Consider the following 13,483-nt stretch of genomic DNA (forward strand, 5'->3'; position numbering starts at 1 on the left):
TTGAGTGCCACTGTTCACTCCCCGGGAAATTCGTTTACCGGGCATAGAGAGTGTCGGAGAGAATGCAACGTTGCCACCTCCTACCATACCCACATTCTGCATGTTTATCTATAAATTCAATTATTTTAAGTTGCTACAGAAAAAAATACGAAAATTAATTTTATTCATATTAGTGTAGATTGCTCTACTAATTCTAGAGAAACGCGCAATATTTTAAATACTTTTTACAGTGGAGTAAACTGAAAAAATAAATTTTAACAATTATTATAGCTTCTTTTTTTGCCATATTAAGAAATATTTTCAATCGTTTCAATAAACAATTATAACCTTTAATGTTTAGTTAGAGCTTACCCTTTGAATGAAAGTGTTTTTTATCCAGCACACATATACGCAAACACATACACACCAAATATCTATTAAACTGAACATCACAAACCTATCACATGCCTATCACTTTTAAAATATTATTTAAAATTTTTCACATGATAATAATCAAACATAACTACAATAAAAAATGTTAAAACTCATAAATACAATAAAAAATGTTAAAAAAACTTGCTTTAATAACTACTTATATCCGGCGGCTGATGGTAGAAAGACAGTCCGGGGTTTTCTTCGACATTTCTTCAAAACCGACGCAACCCCGACAACGATTTCGAAAACACTGAAGGAATTACGCAACCAAACCAAACCTCTACACTCCATAACACAAAGCATGTACACTATTAGAAATCGATCTAATTTCTAATAGTATCGAGCTTTTAAAATTCGAGAATGTGATCGGAGATTGTGTTTAAAGTGTTGTGAAATGTTCGTTAGTGCATATTTTTGTATCGGTATAGGCAAATCGCGATGGAGTATACAATATATACTGTAGAAGCTCGGAGACTTTATTCCGAAGAGTATCCGAATAGACAAATCTCTAATGCTCGAATCTTTGTAAGTATGGTTCAGCATTTGAGGGATTCGAGAAAAGCAACAAAGAATTGCTGCAAAACGTTAAAAATTCCATGCTCAGAAGGAGAGCATGTATTGGAAATGGCGGTCGTCATTTTGAACAATTATTATAATAGCATGCAGTCAAGAAGCGAAGGGTATACCGGGTGGTGCATTATCGTTGGAAATATAGGATATCCCATGCAAATTTTGAACTGTCGAGATATTGGATCCCCTTGTGCAAATTTGTAATGTATCTTTAAAAACCATTTACGATTTAGCTCTAAAATTAATAGGGGAGCCAATATTTCCACAGTTCAAAATTTGCAAAGTGTTGTTAAGAATTGTAGTGAAGTGATGTTATTTAGTGTAGTGTTATGTGCAGTTTTAAGAGTGGTAAAATGGAAAAAAAGAAAGCTCTGCAGTTGTATCTCTCTGCTATAGGGATATCTTTTTTTATTGTTTGGTAAGTTTTTTTTTCTTTTAGTTTATTTTGTGGAATGTGGAAAGTAGGGCTACTGGCGATCACCCACTTAAAAAAAGTAACGCACCTCTGCAGAACCTCTTGGGTGGTGTGGGATTTTGCAAGTACTTTTTAAGTCTTTCTAGTCGATGTGGCAACAGCGGGCGGCGAACAAGCCGAGATCCGCGAGATTGCCGATTTCCCCCGGCGGCTCTCAAAATGTCGCATTTTTTTTAAACTTTCAAAGTTAAATAACTCGGTTATTTTCAATTTATTTTAAAAATGGTAAAGAGAAAATATGTTTCTTTTGGCCAGATCTACCACCCCTTAAAATATCTGCACTCATTTCTGGGACACCCTGTATATCGATAAACTATGGTTACTGGACTCGTTGAACTTGAAACTTTGTCAGTTTAATAATATATTTTCGTACTTTTATGCTTAGGCTTTTTTTATGTTTAGGCATTAAAAATTGCTTTTTTATATATCGCGTCGCAAAAAATAATACTTTTGTGACAATTGAAAAAAATATACATTATTTGGTGGAATACTATTTGCTTTCTAAATTGATTTATTATATATTTTTTTGTACACTAGATATACTTGTCTAGTCTCTTTTTAATTTTGTTAGACCCTACAATATTTTTAAAATAAGAAAAATCTAATATGACTTACTAATATTTTTTTAATTATTGTGTTTGTATTTTTTGTTTTAATCTGATAAATTATTTTATCCCCGCCCATGTACTCCACGTCGACCTACCTTATTTCGTAGCCTCACGAAAAAACTAAAAATCCATAACTCAACTTACCAATGCAGTTGCGAGGCCCGGCGCTAAACGGTATATACGCGTAGTTGTGTCTGGTCGTCTGCTGCTCCGGAAGAAATCTATCTGGGTCAAAGGTTTCCGGATCCGGGAATACGTGAGGGTCGCGATTCATGCCGTAAAGAAAAATCGCTACGGTCGTATTTTTCGGGATTTTGATTCCATCTAAAATCGAAGAAATAAAAGATATAAAACGAGAATTACGAAGGGAATTTGTTAACAGTCCCTATCTCTCGAACTGTAATTGGTTTTAGTGCTTTGTGTATTACCAAGATTTTTCTAAAATTCTTCGTTCATTACAAAAACAATTCACGGGTTGTAATTTTTCTCTAAAAGAATTTTTATTAGTGCGTATAATCCCTGTTCATGTCCTAGAAAATTATTGATCGCATGTTTCTCAGAAAAAGATAATTAAAGTATTTTTGTAGCGTCCAAAAACTATTATATAGTTATACAGAACTTTTGATTCGTTTGTGGTCTCAAATGTGCGAGATGAAATGCACAAGACGAGTTTACATTATTATAAGATGCGTCATCGTATTTAGGCGACTTTCAGAGGGACATAGTTTGGAAGGTAATGTTTTGTTTTTAATTGGTATCATTATAATTAATAATGTACTCACACAACGTATTAATTATTTAGCTGCACCGGCCTGATTACGTGTGGGTTGCGATTTGTGCCGTAAAGAAACATCGTTTCGGTCGTATTTTTTGGGATTTCGATTCCATTTAAAATTGAAGAAATAAATGATATATAAAACAAAAATTACGAACGGAATTTGTTAACAGTCCCCAAGTAGCATCTATCTGACTTCGAACTAAATCTGACCTGAAGCGACGTCAGACTTTGTGCAAATTTAGGTCGGGTGCTGGTGATACGACTGGTGACATCGCTTTCCTATTAAAAGTGACGTCGTTGGATCCGAGTCGGTAAATCCAACGATCTGTCGACGTACAAAATAACAACGTACCATTTTTATTAATTTCCCAACGTCGTTCCAACGTTGGCTTTTACGACGTACCTATACTTGAACTAGCCCGACGTCTTCCCGTTTTCCGAATAGGATACGTCTTTTGTACGTCCTGATAATCCCTAAAGTAACGTCCAATTATATTTTGTTGTATTTTATGTTCATATTTTTAACCTAATTTACGTATCTCTATTTACGTCCGTAAATACAACCCATTAAGTAGCATTTGCGGCCTAATAAACATCATGAACATAACCTAATAAAAAGTTTTTGTAAACAAACTTAATTTTTTTTATTATGCCTAAAAAAAACACTAAAAAGGCATTTAGACATTCATCTACATTTTACAGAAAGAGGTCGAGGCTTTTGCAAAATAATAATACCCACATAGCAATGAAAGCATATTCATATCTATAGCATATACCTAGCATGTGCGTGAACTTATATCCTTATACTTATATTCTGAGCATGTTCCAGGAATAAATGGACATGTGCCACCTATATTCTTTAAAGTATATTCTTGTGCATATATTCTTATCATATGCCAAGAATATTTAGCTATATACTTCAATATACTTTGCTGGATATATACAACAACTCGGTCCTCCTGCTCAAAACATCGCATATTTTGGCTATTTTATCCGAAAAATAGGCGATATTCTGAAATTCAACCATGGTTCCAAACCGTGCGCGTCTTCAGCGGAGTTCAGCGCCTTCTGGTCGCGGCTCTTCGAAGCTGCAATACGATTAATACGAAACAGTGTTGCCAATTTAGTATCATTATTGTAGATTTACTACGTTTTGGATATGTTTACGTTAATTTTTGTATATTTTTGTTAATGGAACATGGGTTTTTGTTTTATTTTTAAATATTATCTACCAATGGGAGCTGTAAGTATATGATTTCCTATTATTTAAAATTTCCATTGGATACCTAGAAAAGTGTAGTATATATTTCGTTCAGCACAGGTAGACAGTTTCTTTACGCATGTATTTGGATATTTTAGAGAAAGATGTCATGATGTGACGTAACTGTCTACCTGTGCTGAACGAAATTTACCTCCCTAATTTTTATAGTATGTTCACAGAATATGCTATATGTATAAAAACAAGAATATTCTTAGCATATTTTAAAATATTCTTAGAACATTCTTAAGCCAAGTGCATAGCACATACTACTTGCGGCCAAAAGGTTATGCTGAGCACATTACCAGAATATATAAGTGTAATTCTTAGCACATGCTCAGAACATATTTCCAATATCCTTATACCAAAAATGTTTATTCTGAGCACCTGCTAGGTATATTATTTTGCTATGTGGGTAGTAGTAGTGATGTCTTCCCTCCGCCCACGAATGCTTTTTATCTGGAAGAGATGCTGCATTACACTGGTGCATCTTAATTTCATTTTTTAGCTTAGGAAACCAGCAGACCCCATCCTCCTCCCACATGTGAGGTACTGGTTCCAATTCTTTTAAATTTTGTATATACTATCTTAAAAAAGTGGCTGCCCATTGTTTTAAAGAGAAAACAAAAACTAAAGCTGGATTTATAAACACGGGAGTTGAGGTTCAGTTGCCGTTCAAAATGTTCAACGCTATGAAATGAACGCGCGCATTTATAAAGTCAGTTGATCGAAAAGTTGGCTGTTCGTTTTACGTTCAGCGGAGTTCAAAGATGGTCAGCAGGCGGATGAAACTGCCATTTGAATTTTGGAAACACGGCGGAGTTTCTGCCAGTAGAGGGATAGATGGCGCTGCGTAGAAATTTCATCTAAAGTCCCTAGATATTCATCTAGGGACTTTAATTTCATCATGATTTTATCAAGTCATCCACAGAGTACACAGAGTATAGTTTAATAACAATTCGTTTGATTCTCTGTGGAGTAATTGGAGTAGTTGGAGTAGTTGAAAAATATAAATATTTATATAAAATGTTGATAATTTTACAGCGATGTGCTTTGTTACCCTATGAATAAACATTGATATGAAGTTGCTTTCGCCAGAAACAATTATAATTAAATAATTTAATAAAAATTTAATTTCTAAGTGACCCGGATCAGTTAGATCAGTAAAATAAATTGAAAAATAAACGTCATTCCATATCTGGCAATGTCTGTCAGTTTCTGTGAAGTGGAAGTGAATTGTGATTTGTTTTTATGGGAATATTTACGGATTTTTGCGAATTTAGAGTATTTTGGACGATAGGATTGTGAAATTTAAAAGCCAAGTAGTTTCATATATAAGATTAATTAATCCCTGTGATAATTTTTATGAAATTTCTCATAATCAAAACAAATTCTTTCAACAAAATGGCTGTCTCAGAAATTTGGAAGATCATTAATTTTAAAGTTTTATTTAAGTGTATTTATATCGAATCAAGAATTTGTATAACATATTAAAAGCTTAATTTTAAAGGTTGTGCAGTAATTTATGTAAGTGTACGCTTTTAGATAAATATTAAATATACAAATTTGCAAAGACAAACAAGTAATTTTAAAAAGATCATTTATTTATTTAAACGAGTATAATCATTAATCATTAGGTTGAAAATATATTTGTATTTACTTATTTATATATTTTCTATACCCTTGTATTATTTATAAGCCCTATATGTCCTGTTTTATTTGAAAAAAAAATGCTTCGAGTCATCGAGAATAGATTTAATAACAATTTTGTCCCTTGGCTTTGTGTATTATATAATGTGAATTGTAAGATGTTTCTATTTGAATAGGTCATTAAAGTTGAGATTAAAGTTATACCAAATTATATTCACGGTAACTATATGTCTTTTATATAATGAATTATTTATTTATAATTTATAACCTTTTTTATAATTACTTATAACTGATTGTATAAATTCTGATAACTTTTATATATACTTGTATAGTGTTGAATGTGTTATATGTAATTTTATTAACAATGTTATAATAAAATAATCAAGTTACAAATTTTTCGTGTTTTATTCTAATTTCAGGGATAATTTCAACCTAGGTTATTAATTTATTTGTATCAAAATACATTATTTTTATTTTGTAAAATGTTTTGTTACAAATAAGTTCATAATCTAGATTGAAATTACCAAATATGAGTAAAAAACTTATGAACTGGCAGTAAAGGTCCATTTAAAAATATGGCGCGAACTTTTAGTTCTGCCAGTAGCCCGCTTGGATCGCGTCGAGCGCGTGTTTCCAGGCTTTAACATAGGAGTTTTCATTTCTTTCAGTTAGTTATTCTATGATGGTCAGTGTTTATGTCGGCAGTTGCGGGCGGTTGGCGACCGCTGGCGACGTTCGGCGACAGCCAATGAATAAGCGCCTGTCGATCACGTGAAGCACAGTACGCCGATGCATTGGAAAATGACCCTTATTGTTGTTTCATTATTTCTGTTAATGTAATGTTTATATTTTGCGTAATCGTGGATTACTGTGTTTGGTTTGGTGTGTTTCTGTGTTTGAACTTTGACAAATACCAAAAGTATTTTTAAATCGAAAGAAAAACGTTCGAAATTTTCACAATTCCAAACCTAACCTACAACCGAAACTGAAAGTTTATAAATGCAAAAATATTGAACCTCAACTGCCGCGAACATCCAACTGCAACTGAACCTCAACTGAACGCCAACTTCCGAGTTTATAAATCCAGCTTATAATATAGTTGCACGAATCCACAAATCACTGATACGCAAAGTGAGGTTACGTGGCGTACGTTGGAATTATATACGTCATAATACGATTGCCGGTCGTCCGGTTTGATGACTTCGGTCGTGTGAGACGACTAATGTTGGAGACCCGGTCGGAATTGGTATATTGGTAGTTCATATTAAGTCGGACACAGAAATCCACCATTCTTAACAGGTATCCGATTGTTAGCCATTTTAAAATCGTTTTTTGTTTTTAAAATTTATATTCACATTCCGATTTCTAGTAGAATAATATTGATAAGGTTGAGTTTGGGGGGAACCACAGTACAGTTTTATGATTAAACCAGCTAGAAAATAAAAAAAAATATTTTGCGAGTTATATATTATTTGCGATATTTTTATTTCATAAATCTACCTACTTTTGAAGGCGCTCGTTGTTTTCCGGAGTATTTTAATCAGATATATCAAAAAAGTGACTTCCGTTGACAAAACCGATGTCTGGATTAATGATTCAGAATTATTATAATATGAAATTAGATAGGCACTTATAGTTCTATTCGAGGAGTGATTATGAATCCATTTGTAATTAGGTAGTTTGGTTAGGTTTTTATGTATTCTTGGTAGCGAATATGAAACCAAACGTAACGTAAGTGCTTAGCGACGAATTTTAAGTGACTAAAATCCAACGTAATATGACGTTGGTAATTGGTAGAATTACATTCCCTATTAGGTCAGATACCGACGTCGAGGCGACCCGAATCTGTATTCCCCATTTAGGTGCAAATGAGGGTCGTCAGGCGGTCGAACCGACGTTGGTACCCGACGTCGGGTTTATTGAACGCGACATATACCCGACGTTAGACAACGTCCAAATGCTACTTGGGTCCCTATCTCTGGAACTGTAATTGGTTTTAGTGTGTTGTTTATTAATTAGTTAATTTTTACTAAGATTTTTCTAAATAAGTTATTTTTTAATTGAACGAGGGTGGCTCTTTAGCATAATTGGAAAAAGCATTTTTAATTTGGTACCACATACTTGGTATTTTGATTCAAATTTTCGTTATGAACACAGCCTAGAGTGTGAGTTTGAATCAAAAGTGCCATTAAAAAATCAAAAGTTTCCAATAATTTCCAGTGAAACAGAAAGTGACCAAAAATAATTGAATACCTCAATTCTGATTTACGTCATATACTAACTTACTAACCGTCGTTTTTTTGTTTGAAAAACAAAAGAGTTATAGAAGTTTACACTTTTAAAAAACACCCGGTAAAGCGATGCCTGAGATCATTGGAAAAACCACGATTGGAAAATTTTATGATAAAATTTCTCTCTAAATTTTTATATTAGTTCTTTTTTTACAATAATCCCTGGATACGAAAAACTGTTTTATAACGTTCTGTTGTAAACGTTTTCAAAACATTTCACGTTTTTTCTCTTTGTTCAAGATATGCTTTATCTGGAAAACATACGTTCTTGTTTTCTTTCTTTGCACCATAATACCTACCTTTTGTTAAGGAAAAAGTACGAAATAATATTTTTCCTTTTTTGGCTTTTGTACTACATTCTCTTTTTTATTCCGTCCCTTAAGTATATACTTTATGACATAATAGGTTTCTGAACAAAGAATAACTCCCGAATTAATTAGATTAATTGAATCTTAACGTACGGACACTGATTTCTGAACTTTTTCTGAAAAATTACGATAAATTCAGGGAAAATAATTGCGAAAAAGGGAGATATAAATATTTATTACTTTTTATTTAAGGCCATAACTTCATAAAAAGGGCCATTTTTTTAAATTTTTCAGCGATATAAGCTATATTTTTTTCGAAAAGCCACTTGTTATAATTTTTAAACAATTTCACTTAGTTAGCCATGGAAACAAGTTCAATCGTCGTTGCTCTCATAAATGTGAAACTGTATCCAAGCTTTGGAAAATAAAATAAACAATATGAATTGTTTAAATGAAGAAAATCGTTTAGGATTATTGGTTCAACTTTTCTTGGCCATACATTTTCGAGAATACGTTGACCGGTGAACGTTATTTACGTTTTTTAGAGAACGGAGAGGACGGTTTTCAAGAGATGTTAGAAAAGTTAAATTTAGATACTCGCGCATCAATAAAGTGGTTCCAACATTATTCTTTATGACTCCTCCCTATAATGAAAGAAATGTTAATAATAATGATTTATATCATAATTATGCAAACTCACGAATAGTAAGAGATGGATAAATTGCATGAGCCTCCTCGATCACCTGACCTATCCATTTTAGATTTTTTTATGCGGTATGGTTAACAATAAGGTTTACAAAAGAACTTATGAATTAAGAGAGGCACTCGAAGAGGCAGTACGTAAAGTTTAATTAAGTCGACCGGTCGTTTTGTGACAATAGTTAGTAGGTAATTCAGTTTTAAAAAAAGCATTTATGTACTCAAAATAATGGCGGATTTTTTGAAAATTCCTAAAATAACTTAAAGTGTATGTAGTGATATTATTTTTTAAGTTTTAGTTTGTATAATGTAAATTGTAAAGAACCGTTTAATAATATATTCTGTATTTTTATAAATTAAAAAGAAAGCCCGAAAAGTTTAAAAAATGGCGCTTTTTATGAAGTCGTGACCAAATAGGGTTTCCATTTAAAAAAACATATGTTTGTGTCATATATCAAAAATGACAGGCTTTAGAAAAAAACGGACGACGCAGTCTCATTAAGGATGTGATTATCTACAACTTTTATCTGAAAACTTTTTGTCTAAAATAGCTTATAATGGAATTAGAGACAATTTTTTAAGTAGCCCAAATTTGTTTTTCTCGAAATATCTAGTAAGTCATAAACTTTTTCAAAAATCTAAAAGGCGAATATTTATGACCCCACAAAACTGCAATTCTTTCCCCATTTAACCGACTCTCTCGACTCTATCTCCAGTAGTTTCCGAGATACCCATAGAGAACATCGTAGGAAACTCACCCTGTAATAATAAAATGGGAAACAAATTAAAAAAATAATTTGATTTTACCTAATATCCAATCTGCATCAATGTTTCTTTCAATTAATGGTACGGGCTGATATATTCTTAGAGCCTCCTTAACAACGATATCCATATACTTCAAATTGTTGATTTGTGATAACGTTATTTCTTCCTTTGGATCATTACCAATTACTTCGCAAATTTCCTGGTAAACCTTGTCCTGTATTGTGGGATTTTGAGCTAGCGCATACAAGGTGAAGCATGTTGCTGTAGCTGAAGTATCATGTCCCTAAAATATTCCAGCTGTTACAATGTTAACAATAATTAATACTAAGAAAGTATCATGATGAAAAATTTCCTTCCAGACTAAAAACTACTACTGTTTTGACTGCGATAAGTATAATAATTATTAATTTCTTAATGTAAGTATGTGTCCATGTTAAAACTTGAATTGGCACTTTAAACTCTATAAGTATTTTAAATTGCTTTACCTACGACCACTATTAGGCCAGTCGGCAAGTGCATCGATAGCGGGAGCAAATCCGGACAAGCTGGAATAAGTTTTATTTTGTTTAGTTTGGTGTCGAGAAGCATGTATTAAATTCGCACTCCCCGTAAAGCCCGGATTTGGCCGCCATCTTGGAAAAACTGGCTAAAATTCGGTTTATTTTTCATTATTTGTCAATAACTCGATTTCTATCAACTTTAGTGCAAAATATGTAGAGACCAAAATTAAAGAAGAGGAAAAACTCTATAAAAAACGTTGTATGGGTTTTTTTCGTGCGACTACCCAAAATATCGAATTTTCGCTATGTATCGGCTTCCACACCACCTTGAGCGGAACCCCCGAGACATAAAGCCTAAAAACTTGTTTGCTACTAGTTGGCAGTAGCCTGCTGTCGCGGTCATAATGGAAGAACGAAAATTTCCATTATAAACGCAATAACGGACTAAATTTTTATTGTTGCGCGACTGGTGGAAAATCAAGTTTAACCGCCGTATCTCTCAGGGAGCTGAATTGAGGTAAAGTACCCGGCGCGTTTTTTTTGAGTGGTCTCCCCATTTCCAATAAGCCTAATCCACATGTCGTCAACTTAGGTTTCTTTTGAGGTGGAAGGTTCATCATAGTTTCTTCGTTTTTTTGATTTTACTGGCTGTTCAATATAATCTTCCTGAATGTCTTCCACATCTGTATCATATTCCGGATCTGATTCATAAAGTGCAGAATATTCTTTTCGTTGATCTTTATCGAGAGGAAAATTGTCCTCGCACTCATCTTCGTCTAATTTTGCCACCTCCAAACTATTCGAACATGATTTACCCCGACAAAGTGCACACATTACCGAGCAACGCAAACCTGCTACAAGATGTATGGACAAAAAGTTATTACTCTTCAAAACAGTTAAAGGATGTGTAGGTGGCGCCCCCTACAAATAGGAGTCATATTGACATCAAAATCAAATTTCTCATGTCAAAAAACTCTCAGACACTAATTTTCGTCCAAATATTGACGTTCCTTTAGAAATTATTTTAAAAAAATCGAAATAAAAATGAAAATTCTACACCCTGTACCTCTGAAACTAAGCATGTTAGGACATAATTTATACGAACTTTTTTACTTATTTTTATCTGCAGAATATGCTGCCGAAGTTTCCGGAATACAGTTCGGACCACCCTGTCTATTTTTCATAGTCATATCTTATAAAATTGATTTGTTTAGACATTGTCACTATACTCAGATCAAACTAAAACTAAATTACTATAAAAAATAGTTTAACTAACTCTTATACCGACCCTGATGTTTTAAAAATCATGTTAGGTCTATTTGTGGCTACCACTTATGGTTTTTGAAGTACTAATTATTATTAGCAAATTCACAATCAAGCTTTTGAAATAAGGAAAATAAATGCTGAAAATACTGTCTCTATTGTCAATAAACGAAGTACATTGACTTCAGAGGCGATTGAGCAGAAAAGATATTTTTATTTATATCGTTTAATAATTTATCTTAGAAATTATTTGGAAAAATCGAAATAAAAATGAAATTTTGACACCCTGTATCTCCGAAACTAATCATTTTAGGACATACATTTATACGAACTCTTTTACTTATTTTTATCTGCAGAATATGCTGCCAAAGTTTCCGGAACACAGTTCGAACCACCAGGTATATTTTCAACAGGTTTCCTTTAATATTTCCGTAGTCTGAAATATGGTTTATTTACCTCAAACATGAACGTATTCACTTCATCTCTAATATCTTCATCAGATAAATTTTCTCCATTTTGATTGGCCTCCAATAACATGTCCAGCAAGGCCGAACGGATTTTTATTCCATCATTTTCATCCTCATTTATCTAAGTATAATACTTCAATTCAATATTATATTAATTATAATAAAATTATATAAGGATTCTTGCCACTTAACTGCTGATATAGAAATTTAATTCTACGCTGTGTTTGTCATAATGTGGATCAACCTGCTCTCACTCCCGGTTTCGGAGCCCTACTCCATCATCAGGTGAGCTTGGGCAGCAAGCAAGATACTGCAAGAAATTTGTTTTCTATTTTATAATTTGGCTTGCCTGTAAAAAAACCTTTTACCATCCTTTTACTATCGATAGTTGCGCCTCTCGGTGGTACGATAGTACTACCATTGCACGCAGGCCGCTATCCCCTGTTCGGGACTTATTATCTAACCGACACTTTCCGACGAGTCGGAATTAACTATTTCTGAGCTGTGGTTGTCATTTTGTGGATCTGCCCAAGCTCACCTGATGATGGAGTAGGGCTCCGAAACCTGTAGTGAGAGCAGGTTGATCCACATTATGACAAACACAGCATAGAATTAAATTTCTATATCAGCAGTTAAGTGGCAAGAATCCATATATAATTTTATTATATACCTATACTGCAAGAAATTTGTTTTCTATTTTATTAATTATAATTAGTTCCTACCTTGTCTTTTTTCCGAAATTTCTCTTTTCGTTTTTTAATAACATCTTCGCAAAATTCATGCAAAATTTTTACCGTTTTGTGATATTTTTTGTAATGTTCGGAAAATCTAAAGAAGATAGGATGTCCCATCCAACCTGAGTAGAACCGATAGACAAATATTTCCAAAAATGTTTTTATTGCCTCTACATATTCTATGTTTTCTTGATTTTGAGCACCTATTGAGGTACCAAAAGCTGTCTCTATAAAAAAAATAAAATTAAACTAACTATTAATATTAATTTAATATTTTCTATTAAATATAAACTAGATTCTACAGAGAAAAATACGAAAATGTATACAGTGCTTGCCAAAAAGTTTGTATCAAACATATTTTTTCTTTCTTATAAAAAATAATAGAACCGATTGTTTTGAAACATATAAAATATCTAAGCTCATATACCGGGTGCGTCTCACTCCTATAACTTTCTATTTTTTCGGATAAAAAAACGAGATTTGGTACATTAGTATATGATATATACTAGGATTGATTGACGTATTCAATTATTTTCGACCACTTCCTGTTTCACCGGAAATGACTATGAACTTTTAATTTTTAAATGGCACCCTCGGTATTTTATTACTTTATTCGATCGAAATTGACACTCTGAATATAATGACATACTTATCATATGTCATCTTTTGACAATTTCAATCTAGAGTGCCATAGCTATATTAA

General features: G+C 32.9%; 2 protein-coding genes across 2 annotated transcripts in view; one reads left to right on the plus strand and one right to left on the minus strand.

The window, feature by feature from the left end:
• Nucleotides 1-13,483, plus strand: part of LOC115880928 — a 270,255-nt gene that overhangs the window by 111,512 nt on the left and 145,260 nt on the right. The gene's annotated exons all lie outside the window — the stretch shown is intronic.
• Nucleotides 1-13,483, minus strand: part of LOC115880923 (cytochrome P450 4d2-like) — a 39,423-nt gene that overhangs the window by 5,254 nt on the left and 20,686 nt on the right. Inside the window, exons 4-7 of the mRNA XM_030898254.1 lie at nucleotides 12,769-13,007; nucleotides 12,036-12,167; nucleotides 9,859-10,099; nucleotides 2,212-2,391 (exon numbers count right to left, since the gene is read on the minus strand). Of these exons, the coding sequence (XP_030754114.1) occupies nucleotides 2,212-2,391; nucleotides 9,859-10,099; nucleotides 12,036-12,167; nucleotides 12,769-13,007 (792 nt within the window). The remainder of the gene's footprint in view (nucleotides 1-2,211; nucleotides 2,392-9,858; nucleotides 10,100-12,035; nucleotides 12,168-12,768; nucleotides 13,008-13,483) is intronic.

This window comes from Sitophilus oryzae, unplaced genomic scaffold (assembly GCF_002938485.1).
Source record: "Sitophilus oryzae breed Bouriz unplaced genomic scaffold, Soryzae_2.0 scaffold_1660_pilon_pilon, whole genome shotgun sequence".
Taxonomy (NCBI): Eukaryota; Metazoa; Arthropoda; class Insecta; order Coleoptera; family Curculionidae; genus Sitophilus; species Sitophilus oryzae.